At 33.2% G+C, this 20,498-nt stretch overlaps 5 protein-coding genes across 5 annotated transcripts; 2 read left to right on the top strand and 3 right to left on the bottom strand. All coding sequences in view use genetic code 12, as the record gives it.

Annotated features, from left to right (window-relative positions):
• Positions 1–1,513: 1,513 nt before the first annotated feature.
• RJT21DRAFT_112005 (uncharacterized protein) lies at positions 1,514–3,172 on the bottom strand (the record flags this gene model as incomplete). The annotated part of the gene is made up of 1 exon (XM_064880050.1): positions 1,514–3,172. One exon carries the CDS (start codon positions 3,170–3,172, stop codon positions 1,514–1,516), a length of 1,659 nt encoding a protein of 552 aa, XP_064741639.1.
• A 3,723-nt stretch (positions 3,173–6,895) lies between these two features.
• Positions 6,896–8,362, bottom strand: CLN3 (cyclin; the record flags this gene model as incomplete). The annotated part of the gene is made up of 1 exon (XM_064884760.1): positions 6,896–8,362. One exon carries the CDS (start codon positions 8,360–8,362, stop codon positions 6,896–6,898), a length of 1,467 nt encoding a protein of 488 aa, XP_064741640.1.
• A 4,639-nt stretch (positions 8,363–13,001) lies between these two features.
• On the top strand, positions 13,002–13,922 carry RJT21DRAFT_81192 (uncharacterized protein; the record flags this gene model as incomplete). The annotated part of the gene is made up of 1 exon (XM_064885282.1): positions 13,002–13,922. The coding sequence occupies one exon, from the start codon at positions 13,002–13,004 to the stop codon at positions 13,920–13,922; it is 921 nt and encodes a 306-aa protein (XP_064741641.1).
• Positions 13,923–17,042: 3,120 nt separating this feature from the next.
• Positions 17,043–18,021, top strand: CYC3 (holocytochrome c synthase). The gene has a single exon (XM_064880896.1). The coding sequence runs from the start codon at positions 17,142–17,144 to the stop codon at positions 17,955–17,957; it is 816 nt and encodes a 271-aa protein (XP_064741642.1). The 5' UTR covers positions 17,043–17,141; the 3' UTR covers positions 17,958–18,021.
• A 4-nt stretch (positions 18,022–18,025) lies between these two features.
• On the bottom strand, positions 18,026–20,152 carry RJT21DRAFT_112009 (uncharacterized protein; the record flags this gene model as incomplete). The annotated part of the gene is made up of 1 exon (XM_064880051.1): positions 18,026–20,152. The coding sequence occupies one exon, from the start codon at positions 20,150–20,152 to the stop codon at positions 18,026–18,028; it is 2,127 nt and encodes a 708-aa protein (XP_064741643.1).
• Between the last annotated feature and the right edge of the window lie 346 nt (positions 20,153–20,498).

Genomic DNA, 20,498 nt, shown 5'->3' on the forward strand with positions numbered 1-20,498 from the left:
AAGAGTGGAACAATAATTTATTACATTTGGTTAGGGTAACAAGCCTAATTATTCGCAATATCATATGAACACTTAAACGCTACAATAAGATCTGGAGTAACCAAACTAGAACCCATGTGTATGCTTTTTGTGTACGTGGTGTGCCGTGTAAATAAATTAATCAAAAAATCCACTGTAATTTTTGTTATTATGTCATCGGTAATTTAATTTTCAAATTTTATTGTGTTATTTAGATTAAGTAAGTGAAGGATTTCTTTCGAGTTCTACTCGATTCTATCCGTACACTTGACAGATAACACGACCAATAAAATACATTAATCTAATTAGATATTATAATTAACAAGTGACTCGGAATCCCATTTTTATCTTTGTTTCTATAGTAATAAATTACAACTTAATTTACATATCTCGCTAATGCAAATATTGATAGCCTTCTTTCTATAGGGCCCCTTTATCAATCTATCTATCTATCTCTCTATTTTTCTATCTTTCCGTAATTCACAAAATAGCTTTATCTATCACCGCCAATCAAAAAATGAAGCTATTGTTCGCTATATGCCAGCCTTTAAGTTAAGTTTACTTTGTTCCTAATTGGGCATGCACGCGCGCAATACCATTCTATCTCAAAATGTTTAGGGTTTCTGCCCTATGTGTAGTGCAAATACCGATCCGCACGCTTTCTCATTTTGCATCCATTTCATATCGCCTTTTTTCATCCGTTTCCATGGCTGACGCACTGTGCCTCCAGGAACGGAAACATATTATTCATGTCTCTGGCACAGCAAATTATCCAACTGGAATTTGGGTCTAAAAACTCGTAATTTCGTTTGTCTTGGCAATTATATGCCTTTTCCGAATGTGCTGCGCATTTTGGTACATTCCAGGTGCGTTGTAACATACTTGCAACTCTTATTAGATAACCACATTAAGTTCTTAATCCAATACTATCCTGAAATGACAGAGTTAGGACAATTGCTTTCTACAATTTCACTTAACATGTGCTCTACTGTAACATCATGATTTAGTACTTCGGTTATGATGTGTCAGCCTTTTAGAGTTTAAACTTTAGATTTAGTTCCGGAATTAAATACATATTGAGTAGCGTTAATAATAAATTGCGATAGATATGAGATTATAATCAATATTTAGATAATAATGGGCCCACACCCATAAACCAAATTATAAATTATCCATACTCGAGAATTTGAGAATCTGCTCCGCCTGATAACTCCTTCTATGACGTTTTCGATCATAGAGTTGTTTCCGGCCATTACTTCTGCATAATGCATTATGCATGTTAAAACTTTAATTTAGCTGTCTATTTATAACCGTCTTTACTTAAAATGTCTCTTCCATCGATTAGTACTTAAAATAAACAATATAATTCAAATTACATACTTATTACCGAATAGCCTGTAGATAGTAAGCGAATTTAATTCGATTTCACCTTCTTCTAACCTTCAAATGTCGTCATAACTATTGTCTATTACTTTTCATTGCTATATACATTTTACTAATTACACAATTGGATACATTTTTCAGTCCGGAACCAATCCTCTGGCCAGTAATCATCTTCATAACATTGTTCAAAACTCGATGTGGTAGGTGGCATAAACCAATAATTCAAAGCAATGTGAATATTGCTTTTGTCATTGCTTGAGCTTTCACCAAAACTTGAAACCTCATGAAACCAACCCGCTGGTAAATACAACATATCACCTGGAGTTAACAGAACTTCATATTTATTTAATGAAAGAAAGCCAGGGAAGTACTCATTGGCAAAGGATATTAATTGAGCTCGAGTGTCTTCATTAGGAAATTCGTCTATGTGTAATAAAGCAGGAGGAATCTTGGAAAAATTAGGGGGATCAAGTCTTGCAGATGGCTTCTTGACATTATTACGTTCTTTAATTAAAGCTTTCAATTCAGTAATTAATTTAACCTTTTCAGAACCTTTGGATGTCTCAAGCTTTCTATCAATAATCTCTTCTACTAAAGCTCCATCGTCTCTTATATGTTTCCAATCCAGAGCGAATTCATTAACTACGTAATCAATAATTCCACTATTGAAAACCTTGAAGATATTACCAATAGTATACAATTTAGAAGCGTCAGCTGGACTAAATAATGTAAACCTTTTCATACCGCTTACCAAAACATATAAATTATCCGCATGATCATGATGTAAACCGGACGATGTACCTCGTTTTTCACCAGGTATGGATTTTCCTAATCCTAATGTGGCACTGTCTTGAAGATCCAATGTAATTTCATTAGCTGAAACAGTCTTAGATGAAGAGGCACCAACCCATAAATTGATTTGTTGCGGGATCAATTTAGAAAATATACGGGGACGAATTGAGAGTATAGATGGATGTTTAACGAGATTTGTTAAAGGTGGTTGAAGTAACTCACGAATACGTTGATCTACCTCTGTTTGAGTTATCCCAAGTTCCTTATCGAGTATTACATCATTATCTTCTTCACTATCTTCATCACTATCAACAAAGTCATCATGTAGATCATTCATATCAATAGACGATGTGTCAGAGAAATCTTCTTCGTCTGCATTAAACTTAACATCTATGTGTACTCCTTTAGTTTCTTCATTTTTATCGTCACTTTCCTCATCATTTATTTTCTCACTATCTTCATCAACATCCTCTTCATCATCATTTTCCTGTTCATCGCCATCATCTTCTTCTTCATCATCATCTTCCTCCTTCACTTCACCATCTTGTTCTTTTATATTATCGGGATCATCGAAATCATATTGAGTCGTGAGATAATACTCGTCATGACCATCTTTAAATAATTGGATTAACTTCAGTAACCCAAACTTAACTCTTGGTTGCCCAGAACCAAACCCTTCCTGGAACTTCTTTTCAATTTGTAAATCCTCATCATAGTTCAAAGTCTTTAAGATATTTTCACTATTAAACTTTTCAAAATCAAATCTAGATCCATCAGCGCCTATCAACGGATAATCAACGAATTTGACGGGTTTACGCGGAGCAATGTATTGAGCAAAAAATTCTTCAGGATCAATTAAATCATTAATATCGGTATTACTTTCATATACTAATTCATCAATAGTTTCATCTTGACTTTCAATTTTGAAATTCTTGTATTGTGTGCTTAATGTCGTCTGTAATTTTGTCGGCCTAGACATGGTTATTTAAGTGTAGTAAATAAAAATCAGCCGAGTTACCATAAAATTGCGCTGTTGATTCAATTAACTGAATGTACCAGATGTAACATACAATTAATATATTGTGAAATTTCAAGGTACCTAAAACTAGATACAATGCAGTAAACTTGAAAACTATGTAATAGTTAGTTTCAAGAGTGTATGTACAATTGTGACGTCTCTTGTTTTCGGGATTCAGTAAGGTGCTGCCTTATAAGCAATAACGGTAAATCAATCCCAATAACCCTAAACATCTTCCGGGATCAAAATTAAATCAACCCACTAAAAAAATGCCGATGGGCCGTAAGCCTTCGTTGCGAAGCGAAATTCTGGTTGAGAAAAACTACTTGAAAAAATCTTATGCTGCACATGTAGAGATCAGATAACTAACAGATTCTTCCACGGAAACTTCTAGGCCATGTAAGTGTCAATAACAATAACAATAACAGGCAATTCATACAGACCAAGCTAGGCTTTGACAGAGTCAAATCATTTGAATTGGTTATGACAAAGAACATCATTATTGCATGAAGTTTTTCCAGACTTCTTGTGCGTTTTGTGGTACATCTTTGGAATATCTCTCGCCACTTTTCAATTTCTACAAGTCAGAAGGTTTAAAAAAAAGAAGTATTAGATAGGCAAGGCCTGGTCTTTCAATTTCTTATTTATTGAACAAAATCGGTAAATGCACCGATTATTGCATGTAAAATTCAGCAGAGGAACGCAAAGTTCTCTCGCTTACCGAAAATTATTTTGATAAATCCTAATTTGAAAAGTCTTTCCAACCTGGAAAGTGTACAAGAATAAGGCAGGCAGTCAAAACTTTAGACATAATTAATTAACTTACAGCAACTCTGCTTGAAGTGTAATAGTTTAACTCTTTCAGGTAAAATTACTTCATCTGTCGATTTATTTGAAATTGGACCTGTATGAAAAATTAAACCAAAAAAAAAGTATGGGGATAGAGCGACATTTGAAGAGGCATTGCTATATCAGTACTGACTTCAATTATAATCCAGTAGTACTTTGTAACAGTCTTCGGTATCTATTAAGATTAGCAGCCATATATTCCATTGTTACTATGCTCTAGATTAAAAGAATAATTAATCCTAGTAAAAATTAGCTAGTCGTCAATCACTTACCAGTTTCAGAAAAAATGTCTCGTGGGGAACCACCACTTTTCCCTTATGAATATTTGAGCGCAAAAATGCAACCAACAATAAGGCTACATTTACGGTATTGTTTACAGGAATCTTTCTGAATCTTGAAAATATTCCCATTAGGACGACATGCTGTTAGACTCTTAGCAACGACATAGGCAAGACAGTAAATGTAAGGAAAGTTCTTACATTATAAGATTGGCGATTATAGACTCTCTTAAATGAGCCAATTAAACTTTTATGGCAATTATATCTTTAGGCTGGAAATATCATGCTTAATTGTGACAGTTCAATTGATATAGTCAATGCTTACAATTAAGAAGTGCCTAGAGCCAGTAATTAAATAATGGTAGTTATTACTACCGCTACCGAAATATTGTTTGTATCTATGGTTAGTCTAATTAAAGAAAAGGGGCAAGCGTTATGAAACAGGTCCTCGAAGTACATGAAAAAAGTCCACAATAATTACCTCCTTTTTCACACATTAGTAGTGAGACATATTCTCACTAAGGGGAACAAAAAATCGATTAGTGTCTGTCTGCGACTTAATCAAAACCGTTACGTTTTCTGATAGCAAAGGCTTCTCAGTATTTTTTGGTAAGAATTTCAGGGCGGTTTAATACAGTCACCAAATTTTATATAACAAAAATCGTAATTATTCAAAATTGTTCCACCACTTTTTGAAAAATTGATTTAATGTACTAGGTACATAGATAAGAAAAGATACTCAGACAATATGTACATGAATTATGCACCGATGGGGTCAATTCCCCTTAATAAAATTGTAGAATCAAATGTAGTTATCATGACGATATGTCACAGAATTCCCGATTGAATAGATTTAGCACTTATGGTTTGTTACCGGTCACTAAATGCCATACAATCTGATTTATTTTGGTTAGCTAAGTTAACAAAATTTCAGGAGCTATAGAGGAGGACTATTGTTATTCAACAAAGATAGATAACACAATAGGGTATATTCTTTAATTTTATTTTAAGTAATATCCTTCAGTACATTAGGAATCTTACAGTCTTTAAAAATAAATACAATAACGGTAGCCTTTCAAATGGCGACTGCCTGAAATTACCAGTAGAATGAAGTTTGGACGTGGCATCGGCAGTTAAAACTGTTGACTATTGGATCAACTATAATTATAGTGGGCTTAATGCATACCGTGCATGAGAATTTAGAAATTATTTCCCATTTTACGCATTCAGGTAAATCCAGGAGAGACGAGCAATATAGGAAGAGCGAGTAGATCCGACTGATTCATGGTTTACACAGGTGTCACAGAAATATCACTTCGTACTCTTCATTTTTCGTATTGAATATGGGGCATTAACATAAAAGGCATAAATGGTAACGTTCGTGGCACTGTCCAGCTAAAACGCCCTGTCATGAAGGGCTAAGGGCCCTTGTCTAAATTCTACATTGACCTTTCCATGCGTACTCGTTATTTTTTTTCCTGGCAAGCAAAGCACTGCCCTAAATTGCTTATTCAGTCCTTACATACTTGATCTAATTGAGTAGTCCAGTCCTGCTAGTTCAGAGTCTGTTTTATAACATTTCTGTCATAACAGAGAATGGGTCCCCAATTAAACTGGGTAAAAGTCTAATTAGTAAACTATTTCTTGTCTATACTCTTTGTCGTTTACAAACTATCTTTGCAACACAATGCTCACTCCTATTTACAACAAGATCCGTGGCGAATAACTTGTTTTGTCGATTCTTTTTGCCATATCTGTAGAAACAGTCCTTGATTCATGTGCTCACGGGCAACCTTAAATTAGATCTTGCCTCATTCCGTTACTTTTAATTTGCTTTCTATTTTCTTAGCTTAGTGATTCCAAAGGAAATCAATCTGGCCCCAAATTCTCTCTACTTCTACCAGTGAAACAGGATTGACGATCTTTATCACATTCCTTGCCTACGGTTACTGTTTCAGTTATTGTCCCATAAATTTACTGTAATATAGTTATAATATAATGTAATTTAATAATGGATTAATGACGGCTATAAAAAGAAAATTTCACGCAACTAGAAAGTAAAATAATAGTAAAAACAATCTTCACATTATGGAATATGTCATTGCTATTAAAGCAATGATTAGAAATTGAAAAGTATAGTAAGCGATGAGTTTAAAATAGTTGAAAATTAAAGCTATAAAGATAATGTAGTACTTAGACTCTTCGTATTTCGTTATGACCATTACAAATGCTGTAAAATGCTGAAAATGTTTTATTATGGATGGAATATGAATCACTAGAATGAATTGGAATTGAATATAAAGAATTGAAAAATTTCATGATTTGTTTTTCTAATTTAATTTGTTTTTGGAATAATGATAGGTTTTGTATTATGAAGCATGTTAAAAGTATATAAAATCACCACCTTGAATAAAAGAATAAGTAAAATAAAAATTAATAGTTGAACATTTCCACGTATAAAAAAGTAAACCAGTTACTTGATATCAAACTGATATACGGGCATCCATAATATTTTTCGTAAACAACATTAATGTAAGCACTCAAGACTAGTCTGAAATCATGGAATGAAAAACAAAGGCTTAGCAGCATTAAGACTCTTTGCTCTTTTAAGATGACTATCAGATTGTGAACCTTGAATTTGACCTACTTGATTTTCGGCTATATCATCAATTGATCTCTTCTTGGGTACAAGAAACGGAGGGTTCATAGAAGATTGACCATTACCATTAGCAAATTGTGCAGTAGTAGTAACCATCATCTCTCCTTTGATTGGACTCATTGGAGTATTAGTTCCATTGGATTTATTATTGGAATTCTTATCCTGATCATTAAAGATTTCATCACTATTAAATCTTTTTGGGCTAGTACTATTTGAAATTGGAGTTAATGGCAAAGTATGAGGGATCTTCTTATTATTGAAACTCACATTAGATCCAGAATCATTTGATTGAGCAATTGGATTGACATTTATAGCTACCTTAGGAGTCATTGGTGGACCCAACAATGTAGTTAAAGAATCAATGGCACATACAACAATTGATTTCATCAAACCTTGATATCTACTACTTTCACTAAAATATTTGATTTCTAATGATTTTGGTGGATGATCAATGATCTTAACCAAATTCTTGAAGAAAGATTTTGAGAATAATGACTCAAAAGAAGCAATTGATAAGATCTCATCAAATTCTTCGGCTTCGGATTCATAAGTAATATTCAACTTATATTCTTCTGATTTCAAGATATCATTGTAGTAACCCAATAAGCTGATCAAATTAATAGGCAACTTTAACATTAAAATACTGACCAAGATTGAAATTAAGGCGATTTGTGATGATGTGTAATCAAAGTAAATGTTTGGATAGAATTGAAATAATTCTCCTACGTAAGTAGACAACATCTTAACCTTTTGATGATTCTTCTTAATTAAACATGCCACATTAGGATTGCTATTGTTGTGAACAATAATGTTTAAAAATAAATCAATAAATGAATCAAATGTTGGACTGTTAACATTCCATTCCAATGATTTTAAGATATGCTTTTCCATTTCAATGAATAAATCCTTAAAGTAGCTATCAACACAAATTTTTCTCAAATCATTCAAGGTTGGAATCTTGAATTTAGAATCCAAATTTTTGCAACTGATCCAAAGACTGGTTAATCCTAACAATTGATAATGTTGCTTTTTGACAATTCTTGTTGAACAGTATCTATCAATCAAGTTAACCGTTAATGGAAAGGTAGATTTTGATAAATTCAAAATGGTGATAACTTCCATTAAGAAGTCCAATAACAATGGTCTCATACCTAATTTGATTTCTGGTTGTTGTTCAATTAATATTAAACTGGGTAAAGTTTTAGTTTCTGTGGCTAATAAATGATGTAACATATCCATCTGATATTCACATACAGCGGTGGAATGGGACATAAATTCCATGGTTTGTAAATGAATATCAGAAGCCTTTAATGAAGCATTGTGGAGACGTAATTGATGAAATGCATCTGGTGAACTTGGAAACATTCTGAATGATGAATATCCCTATGTGAGTTGGCTGTAAAAAAAATTACCGGTATAAAAATCTTTAAGATTCTCACCGTTAGCAAATAAATGTCGTACAAGCTGTTATGTACGTTTAAGTGAATGAATAAGTTATTAATGTCTGGAGTTACGATCTAAAGGTTCTGACGAATTCTAAAGATGATTTATTATGTATATGTTGTGAATATTTTCAAAGAATGAATAGTTTAAATGCTAATGACTATGCTTGAATGAATATTTAACTAGTAACAGCAGCAATTGAGTATCAAAATATTTCAACCCCAAAGTGAATAAAATGGAATTTGCAAATGAATGAAAAATGTCTCTATAATCAATGAGTGTTCATCAACTGTTTGATGTATAGATCAATAAATATATATATATATAACAGTCAAGTAACCCAGCCAGATAAAGATATAAAGCAATTGAAATGTTGAAGTAATCAATTAGCTAGAGAGAATGGAAGGAATATATATAAGAGAAATGAATTAGAGAATGATGTAAATGACTAGAGAAACAAGGATGCAAAAGAGGAACAAACTGTCACTATATAGTATTTGTTGAAATACCTAGTATATAATAGTGAAAGATGAGGGAGAAGAAGAAAGAAATGTGAATTATATGAAGATGAAAATTGAATTAGAACAAGTCTATCACAACATCTACTAAGTCATAAGATGAGAATATTGAATTTTTAAGAAAATAGGTTAGATATATATAATTTATGAAATGGACAATTAAAAAAAATCTCTCTCCTATATCTTTCCACCTTGTTGCACAGGAAGGCTACACAAAGATTTACAACAACCATATTTCACGTATATAAAAATAAATATATTAAAATGAATATTATGTGTTAACATTATACTCCTTCTCCTTTTCTCTTTTGTGTTGTATATCGACTATTTTTATCTGTACAATGTTAATATTCCCATTATCTCCAAATTTTATGAAGCTTTTTTTTTCTCTTCACCTGTGTAATCAGGAATAATCATAAGAGGTCAAAAAATAACTTTATTTTTTGTTATCTCAATTACTTGCATGATGCATACCTCAGACTGAAAATAAATGCCATATATCACAAAAAACGTCCAATTGAAAAATTCATACTAGTAAAATTGCTTTTTTCTTTCACGTCGGTAACCGCACACTACAACAAAAAATGTCGTCGTCGTCTCCTATAATATTTTTTGGACTGCATAATTGTTTCTTCCTTCTATTCAATTAATTGAATTTTGTATAATTTATACTCTTTCATAAACGAACTGTCCTGTATCCAAATTATGGATACTGCAACAATGGTTTTACAGCTTTACGCCAGGAAACACTTCTTTAATTAGGAAATATGTCTCTTCGGATAGTCTTCTTATTTTGCTAACTTATAATTGTCTTTATTTTTGGTATTATTATGTAGTATTTATTATTTGATTTTGAATTTAACCTTTGTTGATTGACTTACAAGATCTTGAACTAGGCAACCAGAAAGGTTCAGTAATAATCCGATAGATCTATGATAGTCGCCTTGTCAATAAAAAGTTGTGAACTAATAGTTTTCATTGTAACTTTTCATTGAAGTCTTTACTTTCTTCATTAAAGTTTAGAGTTGTCATGTTAAATTTGTTAGACCGATTTTCATTAATTGGTTAATGGGAGTACGGATATGCAAAAATTGCACATCTGAGAAGACTAATTTAATCAGACAGACAATCTTAGTCTAACTTACTTGGCTTAAGTTTAAGTCAATTTTGCGGCTTTAGGTCGGTGTTTTCACAAAGTATGTGTGCGATCAAACAGTGATGGAAAGGGGGGTGACATTTCTGTATAAATTTTGGTAACACAAAATATATCCTCTCAGTTATAATATTGGAAACGCAAAGAATGTTTAAAAATAACTTGAAGAATAAAAAGGCTCAATTGTAGGTGGTATGGCAGATATGGGGGGCGTAACACAATCAATAAGTGAAAATTCGAGATGAAGTGAAAAATTAGCACAAGGAAACTCGAAGCTAAACAGGCTTGGAAGTGTTTATTCGCTTGATTGTTCCGCTTAGTTCGTAGATTCCCAGTTATCAACATCTTCGAAAATTTTTCATTTTTCAGTACCACACGGCATTGGGCCATAAACGTTAATACCGAAGTGTGGAGACGTTACTTGAAGTAGAAGTCGGCAATGTTAAATAAGTAGATTAACTCTAGATTTAAACTTATCCCGGCTAAGTAATGTAAAGTATGAACACATAGATGCCATATGAATATTGCAGATACTTGCTTGCTTATTTGAATACATTTGCAAATACTGAGAGAGTTAAGCTTTAAAAACTTTATGTATGCAGGATATTTATGTATCTAATATGCCCAATCGGGACAAATTTGGAAAACTCGATCCAAATCATCGAAATGTCTCGTTGTAGAAGTGGTGCCAGAGAATATTACGTTATCGGAAAACATAATTTCTACAACCAAAAAATATGTTGATAATAAACATAGACCAAGGAAAGAATTGGCCTCGACCTGAATCAATTCTACAGTCTTAGCCAATATTGTCTAGAAAGATTCTTCTGTATAGAGCCATTTAAAATTAATAATACTGTCATTGTCATTCTATTTGCCAGTTTAACTTTCAGTGGAATAGTATGATATGCCAATGTTGACCGGGCAGTTTGCTGCCAGAGGGATATATGTAAATTTAAGTACATAGTACTGAGTTTAGTGTTACAATAAAATTAAAATGGAAATAATAAATCGCCTTACCTTGAGAGGTTGCTCCTACTATTTCCGTTGCTTCAGCTTTATTAAAGAATCTTTTAGTAAGTTAAGAAAAAAGTAAAATAAATCTTGGTAGTGTCCAGTTCATATCTAACTCTATGTGCCTCGCTAATAGTTATGAACAAAGGCAGTGCTCTCATACGGTTTTGTAATTACATTTAACTCTTCGTGTGGAAAGATTCTTTTGACTTTTCGCTGTCTTTTGTCTTGGTCGATGACGGAGCCTTTAATTCATAGTCTTTAATACTTTTATAATTAACATATATACTTTTATAAAACATTGTATGTAATTGATTCTGATATATAAACAAAGTTTAATATAATACCGTAATATGAAGGATTGAACCATAGAAAACCCACACGCCAACTGAGTTGTTTTATAGCATAAATAATTAACTAAATAAATGTCGTCCCCCCCTCTCAAACCGAACATAGCAAATTATTTTTTAAGCAGTGACAAAAAGTCAAAATAAAATATTTTTAAGACAAAAGAGAAAATGAAGAAGTTTTGCAGATTACGAGTCCAGAAAATTTTCCTATGCATAAAATACCATGTTAAGTTTGCATTCTATTTTTCATAGTTTAATGTGCGACATTTCAATCTATGTAATCGTGGGTATTTTTTGTGGTCGTTGTGTGGATGCTGGCTATTCCTTCATGTCAAGTATAACCTGCTTCGACATTTGACAACGTTCATCGTTCACCACAAGTAGCACATCCTGCGATAAACGGCGGTTTTATCTCCTATTCTAATATTATACATATTTAACAAAATAAATAATGCGAGTCGCATCATTTAAGTCATTGCAGCTTTTGAACTAAAACGCTTAAAAGACCTTGTAATAATGTTGTATTCTATCGAATTGAGGCTGGACCATATCGATAATCTTAAAGTTAACATCGTGAAAAATAAGTCTAGACTGAAAGAAATATACATTTAGGGGTAAAAGGTTAACATAGAATGCAAAGTACGACATCCGAACTTTTTGAAGCATAACTCCTATCAATATTATTTAACGTAATTTAGAGATTAAGGTAAGAGAATTGAGCTTAAATTGTCAGTATTAGAGAAAGCTATATTTACCGTAGTAATCATGTTAAAATAATTATGTTTCCTATTTATTCATAATAGAAGATACTATTAGGTATATAAATTCTTCTTTAAGCAGAAATTTGGGGTAATCTAAGTAGCTCCCCAGCAAACCATTCATTAACGAATCTCCCAATTAATCATGCCTTAAATTTGAGGATGTAATTGGTAGACATAAGTTTCCGACTTTTCATTATGCGTCTATATAATTTTGTGATCAGTTCTCTTACACTAGCCCCAAATATTATGAAATACATCTACACGTTCTGATTTTATTATATCATGGATAGAATATATGAAGATTAAAGTACCGTGCTTAGCATATAGCCTACATCCACTTTTTGATTATAATGATTACTTCTTCTATAGGAGCAAAAAGTCAGTCTTCTAAAATGTCGTACATGATTTTAAGTACGAAAAAAATTTTCTAATCGCAGTAGACAAGCAAAACTGAGGAAACCGTTGTCCAACAACTGCTCGCCGTTGTTAGTTGTACAAAGCGCAGTCTTCAAAAGTAGTACAAGTTACCACGGTGTTCAAGCCTTTGCTCATCTCTTCCCCATTACAAAGCACAATAATAAGTTGCTCATCGCGGAGGAATTATTACGTAGCAATTGAAACAGGATCATATTATCCTGGGAAACCAACTCACATAACAAGCTCATCTCAAAAACATTTAAGAAAAGTCTTTTCGTGTAATCTGCTTTTCTGATTGTTTCAATTGGAAGATTGCTTAATACCACAATGTCTCAACCAGAAATTTTAATGACTAAAGAGGAATTAATTGCAAAGCATAAAAAAGAATCAAAAGATTTGATTGCTACCATCACAGGTTTGAAGAAGCAAGCCAATAAGAAAACAAGAAAGAATGTCAATATTCGATGTCAAGAACTTCAAGATGAGTTAGATAAGAAACATCAAAAGGAATTGGCTGAGATTGAAAGCGGAAACAGCTATTCTTCGTTAGCTGTGGATGAACAATCAGAAAACAAAACTACTGATAATAATGATGATGAAGTTACACCAGAATCTTTACTAGCTCAAATAGACTTAAATTCGGATGAACCTAACACCAAAATAAATGAGCCAATACAGTCAGGACAACCGAAGTCGAAAAGGAACCGCCAAAAGGAGAGATTAGAGAAACGAAAAGCAGAAATTGAAAGAATTAAAGAAGAGGCTAGGGCAGAAGCTGCAAATACTGTTGACTATAGACAGATAGAGATTGATTCCATGAACCATTTGTTGGCTTTGAATAATCTTAAATTATTCGAGATCAGACCTGATGGACATTGTCTATTTGCATCAATTCAAGATCAACTTCAAATACGACAAAACGTTCATAAATCTATACAAGAATTGAGAGACCTTGCGGCTGAATACATATCACGTCACAGGGATGATTTTATACCGTTCTTATTTGATGAAAAAACTATGGAATTACGCGATATAGATTCGTATCTTGAAGAGTTAACCACGACAGCTATGTGGGGGTCTGACATGGAAATTCTTGCTTTAGCAAAGAATTTTAACTGTCCAATAGATGTGTATATTGCTGGGGCGGCGACACAGACATTGAATGAGGATGGCGAAGAGCCAAGGTTGAAATTAGGTTATTATAAACATACTTATGGTTTGGGTGAACATTATAACTCCTTAAGGAGCATTGAGAGCCAGGAGGAATAACTTTAAGTATATAGCTAATTTTGTCTTGATGACATTCTTAAAATTGCGACATTTCTTTATGACATTATTGATCACGTGGATTTCTCTAAATATTGAAAGCCCGATTATATAAATGCGATCGACAAAGCCGCTCCAATTAAAGAATTTTTTCCCGAGTTAAGTCAAATTTATGCAAGAGGCGCATTTGATCTCGTAATTTTTAGACTATTCACTTTTGTTACTTAGCTTAATAGAGAAATGCTATGCACATTCATTCCCAATTCAGTAATTTTTACGAGATGCGTTAAAGTATTAAAAAATATTTACTCTAAAAGTTCTGCGGTCCAAATATGGCAACTCTAAAAGCATGCCAAATTTACTTATTTGATTTGTGATAGTCAGAGTTTACCTTTTCATTTAATATGACCAATCTTCGCGATGCAAAAACAATGAAAAAGTCATTCTCGATAAAAAACCGCCTTCCGCATTTTTAAAGGAAATTCATTGGAAATTTGGAATATTTTTGTCTTTAGTAAAGCAAGCACTTTTTTGAAAGCATAACCTTAATTGTTATACTTCCGACCAATGACGACATATGTTTTAGTATCGGAAGAGGGCAACTAAATGTATGAGCACGTAAATGAGAAATACAAAAGTATATTGGGTTAAGTTACACAATGCGTACATGCAATCTTCAGTTGCGATCAGACCATTGAATTAAGGCGTATTGGAAAATGAGCACAATAACAAGTAAAAAATGAATACAGGAAATCTTAACAATCTTCAACAATATGACACTACTTGACTACAAATAATACATGATCATTTGAACTTTGATACTTAAATTTAATACGCCTCTCTTTTGAGAGAAGGAATCAGATCGAAGGTTATTGCATTTACTATTTTGTCAACACGGATCCTATTGTTAACTAGCAAGTGAAAATCTTAATTTTATTCTTTTCTTTTTCTGATCGACGATTCGCATAGAATAAGCAATTAAAATCTTAATTAGATGCCGGTGTCATGCTTTTAATTATATCATTTACATTACGAGGTTTACTGAAGTTTAAGTGTGTGAAACGGGCCTTCTGATTCTACAAAAATCATGTACTAAGGGGGAGTGTTTCAAATTAAGAACACAATCATTGAGTAACTAAGACAATTTAAAGAAAAAAAATAATTGACGATAGTATGTTTGCTCTTCCAGGTTTCAAAAAAAATTCTTTCTTAATTATATGCCTGAATCTGAATTTCTACAATGTAATTACACTGTCTTGACATTAGATAAATAAATACTCTATATAATTAGAAAGCGCCTTTAATATCCAACCGTAAATATAATGGGATTTCAGACATACCTAGGCTCACAACTCTTTATTGTAAATATGTAAATCATAGTCATTGCTGATAAGATTTTCCTGCTCTTGCAGTTATTTTTTATTGACTGTATTTTTTATTTGTGATCTCAAGACAGATTTAAACTGTTTACGGTGATTATTTGATCGATTGTTTTTAATTTCCAACTTGTAACCAAGTCATCCCCATTATCTATGCATATGAAAAGATCGATGATTTGGGAGTGATCAAAGAAGAGCGTTGACTTAACGATAGAACAAGAACTTTTTGCATGATGATGCGACAACAGCTCACTTGAGATTTCTTTTTCTTTTCATAGGTTGCCTTACCAATTTGTTAATTTACCATTTCACATAATCATTGGCGGACTCCTTTTTGTTGTCAAGCGCTATGTCTCCTTCACACAGGCACGACTAGATGCGCTTAAGTAAGTCTCACTATCAAAAAAGCTTCCTGCACATAAAACTATAATCTTCAAAGTGGGAAATATCCTGATAAGTGAGGTACAGATTCCCAAATAGGAGAAAATGTAGATTTTTGCTCACCAAGTGAACAAAATCCTGCAATGAAATTATTGACAGAGAACGGAGACGGGGAGCGTTACAGCTAATCCGGATGTAAGATTAACACGACCGAAAGTGTCTGTATCCGTTTATATTTCCAATTGATCAGTTGGCTCATTTCGTAATAATGTCTCTAAATATATAGTAAGATCTTTAACTATAAATATTTCTAAACAACGATCTGTTATTAAGTCTATCAATGTCGACGTTTCGTTGACTGACTCAATAATGATCAAATTGATGGTCTCCTCCATTAATTTGAGTTTACCGGTATATAGTGAATAAGTTTGCTTGGGTGATCGGCTTTCTGTTTATACTCCTTCAGAAATGTCGTTCTTCTCATTTTCCTTCATCCGATATTTTCTATCTCGGTCAAAAAAAAATAATTGTATAAAAAAATATTCAAGGAGGTCTATGTTAAATGTTATATCTAAATGTGGGTACGAAAGTTGGTCAAATGTCTCGGGTTAAGAAGTTTAATTAATAATGTCTGTTTCTGTCTTTTCTCTTTGTTGTACACCTCTTGTCTAAAAACCTTGTTCTGTCTCGTCTACAGTCAATAGGGTTAATATTAGCACGATTAATTATTATTAAAATTATTTTTATCACCAGCCCCTCTCCATAATTAATTAATACAGATTGACAGTTTTACGAGAAAGATAAATCTGAAAGGCGGGATCAACTCCGAGTTCATATACGTAGATGACTCGTTAAAATAAATATCGTAGAGGCTCAAAGATTTCGATTCATGGTCGTAATGTCAAGTACAGCAACCTTATCATGATACTATGGTTTTTATTCTTAATCTTAATTTTTCAATTCAAACTTATTGTGGTGGAGCTATAATTAAATATTTTTCTTCCTCGAGATAATTTTCTGATAAGCTAGTTTCTGGTTAAGTTCGTCTATGACAACAATGATTCCTTATATAATTATTATTATTTATTTAGCTCATTATTTTAATTTTTCAAATTTACCTTTTCTGAATTACATTGTGCCAACCCCGTTAAGCATCATTTCCTAAAACTGAATAAACACACTTCGTAACACAACAATACCCTAAATTTTTTTACACACTATAAAAATATCTTGGAATGTGACCCATTTGTTCTAGCTTATTATGTGCCACCCTTATTTATCGGGATACCACATACCACTTATTAACATTGTATTATTGTAGTTTATGCTTATCCCATACAAATTTACAATGTCACGTGCGCATCTTACCAGGTGAGGGATAAAAAAAAAATCCGTAACATTAAGCTCATCTGATGGAAGCCCAGCAATACAACCATTATATATTCTGTAGTAATTTAGGAAAATGGGTTGGTTTTGGGCAGACAGTACGGATCTGAAAGAGGCTGCAAAATGTCCGGTTGATCATACAAGTTTTCAAAAGACATCTACCCCACAAGCTCTGGCTTGTCCTATTGATCACTCTTCATTCAAATCATCTTCAGTAAGTGAATGTCCTGTTGTTGGAGGTGATGAAGTTCTTAATCCTTTGAATAATATGCCTATGGCAATCTCATCGGAACTTGCACCTGGACAGAAGATTAAGCTTTCTACTGAAAGAACCATCTCTACTATTCCTAGAGGTGAAAGTGATGATCAAGGTCTTTGGGAGTATCCATCACCTCAACAAATGTTAAATGCTATGTTAAAGAAAGGTAAAGGGGATGGAATTCCTGAAGATGCTGTTACATCTATGGTAGAAGTTCATAACTTTTTAAATGAAGGAGCTTGGCAACAAATTTTACAATGGGAAGATAAGTATACACAAGATACTAGAGTAGAACCAAGATTATTGAAATTTACTGGTAGACCTCATGACTTATCTCCAAGAGCTCGTATGTATTTATGGTTGGGACAAGTATTTCCAAATACTTTCAATACTCAACCACCTTTTGATAGACATGATTGGACAGTATTAAGATCTTTGGGTAGAAACGATGGTTGGAAACCTGTAAGATACGTCATTGACTATTATAGTGCTCCTGATGATGAAGATACAGGAATGCCATCATTTGTATTGGATACAAGACCGGCATTGGATAATCCTCAAAATGCTTATGATAGATTCTCACATTGGGCTTATCCATTATATAAAAAGGCCATGGGAGAATTTGACGATTAATGAACTTAAACATACTATATCCTATTTATATTATTTATTCGATTTGTTTAGCTAACTATGTACATATTTTATTTGCTTAACAATTTGGGATCAACTTTGTAGCTCAACGATAATCTTTCTAATAATGAAGGTAATTGATCGCCTAGCTCAGAAATTGGATTAGATGCAAGATCGTTAAGAATCTTTTGAACTTCATCTTTATCGTCTCTTCTAGAAAAGAAGTTTAATAAGAAGTAGAAAGTGAAGTAGTTAGGTTTGACAGTAGTACTGCCGAGTAATCTAGCGTAGTATCTTTGGGCCAAACCAATGTTCTTATATAAAAGCATTTTAATTATCATATTCCATATTCTGATTTCATTTTTAACACTGGTGGTATAGGTTTCAAACAAATCATCAAGAGCTCTCAACAGTCCAATATCAATTTCTCCCTTCATCATGACCACATATAAATGAGCATTACCTGGATATTTAGCTATAGCTTTAGCAAATATTTGTCTAGCTGCTTCGATATTGTTTGAATTTTGGATTAAACCATCAATAATAGCAGTATATGTTGCATCATTTAACTTAAAGTTCTTTGCGTTGTTTAAAGTTTCAAGTAACTGATCGACATCTGCCATTAACCCCTTTTCTTGATTCGATTTGAAGAAATAATCAATAAAGATGGTATGGGTAGCCACAGTTTCAGGAATATTTTCCTTCTTCATGTATTTGATTAACCCTTCGACAGCCTTAGCATTACCAGCCTTGGAATAAGCATACAAGAAAGAGTTAAGAACACTGGTGGATGGAATATAATCACCAGCTTTTCTATATTCATCGAGCTTCTTTTCGGCCTCTTGAACTTTCTTATTGAAAAGCAATCCCAACAAGATATTATTCTTAATTGGATCAATTAACGGTATCTGACCCTTAGTTACATATTGATCCAAGTATGAATCAACCAAGTCAAATCTATCGAGAGTTGCAAATCCACTTATTATAATAGAAAGAGTCTTAGCACTAACCAGTCCAGGTGTGATGGCTGAGGCGATTGCTTTCTCTAAATTTGCAACTAAAACTTCTTTATTGGGAGAGTCCTTTACATAGTCAGGATTTCCCATAGTTCTCAATACAACATTCCATATACGAGTAGTAGGTTTAAATCCTTTGTCAAGCATGTTATTGAAAAGTTCAAATACTTGATCGAATTGTCCTAATTCAAAGTATGCATCCATGAATCTAGCCATTGTAACATCAGAAAGATACGTTTTGTTTTTTGCAGCTGCGGATCTGGCTTCATTGAAAATGTATCTCAATTTGGAAACATTTCTTGTTTCAACTGCTTTGGTAATTGTCTTGTATATCAATGGTCCATTTGGATCTAAGTTTTGGAATTCGGCTGCTTTAACAGCTCTATAGAATCCATCGAATTGGTTTATACAGTTCTCCAACCTCAATTCGTTTAAAGTATTTTTAACTAAGAAAGGAGAAGGAAGAGTTTCTCTCTGCAACAACTTAAGAAGATCGGGGAGAGAGATCTTCACGTTTTGAGCTTGACACATTTGGATATAAGAAAAGTATACCAAATTAGGGAGATAGTAAGGTTTATATTCGAGTTGAAGAAGGATACTGGAATTTATGACTCTGGAGGTGTCTTCCTTTTCAGATTCAAGACATCTAATCCAAAGACTTAATACCTTTTCATAGGCCGAATTGTCATGTTTCATATAATCAGCTGCTGCTGCTGTAAAATGATACCTGTTAGCAACACCATTTCTGATCAAAATTTCTAATACTTGTTCCACACGGTCATGTTCGGGAGTGTTATTATTCTCTATTGCCATCGAGAGTACTTTGGAAACTATTGACAGGAATCTTTGATTTAATGATTTATCGGTAATTCTCTCAGACTCTTGGATCAGTTTTAAATAACTTAACCCTTCATCCAAAATCAGAATTCTTTCCACCAAATCCGTGGTAGGAGAATTGATGGTCTCAGTAATCTGATTGGATATGTCCCATACTTTAGGGTGATGTCTTGCTTTTGGCCTAGATGTAGACTCTTTCTCAGTGGTGGTATTGATAGTTGAAGATTCTTGAACAGTTTCTTGAACAGTACTTTGAAAACGTACACTAACTATTGGAACTCTACTCACCCTAACCAAATTGGTTCGGTAGAGGTTTCTAACAACTGTCAGTCTTAACAGAAGCATGCTGGACTGACCGGTATTGATGGTTCTTATACCTCTCGACTAAGGACTCACTGAAAAATTTTTTGTACGCTGGCAAGGCTCGCGACATTTTGCGGTATCTGATTTTAACTAATTTATGGGGAAGAATACTAAGGAGGGTTAACCAGACACATTAAAGCAATGACCAATAGTCCTGATAGTAAGGCTAAGGGACAGGGCTCTGGAGATGGTGATTCTGAAGAGAAACCAGATGTATTGTTGTTTTTCAATTATCACGAATATCTTGTGAATAACTTCCAACCTTTAGGGACATTATCAGGTACAACTAACGAGTCGGATGAGTCAATTGTAGTAAATCACTTTCCTA

Source organism: Scheffersomyces amazonensis, assembly GCF_036850825.1.
Source record: "Scheffersomyces amazonensis strain UFMG-HMD-26.3 chromosome Unknown RJT21scaffold_1, whole genome shotgun sequence".
Taxonomy (NCBI): domain Eukaryota; kingdom Fungi; phylum Ascomycota; class Pichiomycetes; order Serinales; family Debaryomycetaceae; genus Scheffersomyces; species Scheffersomyces amazonensis.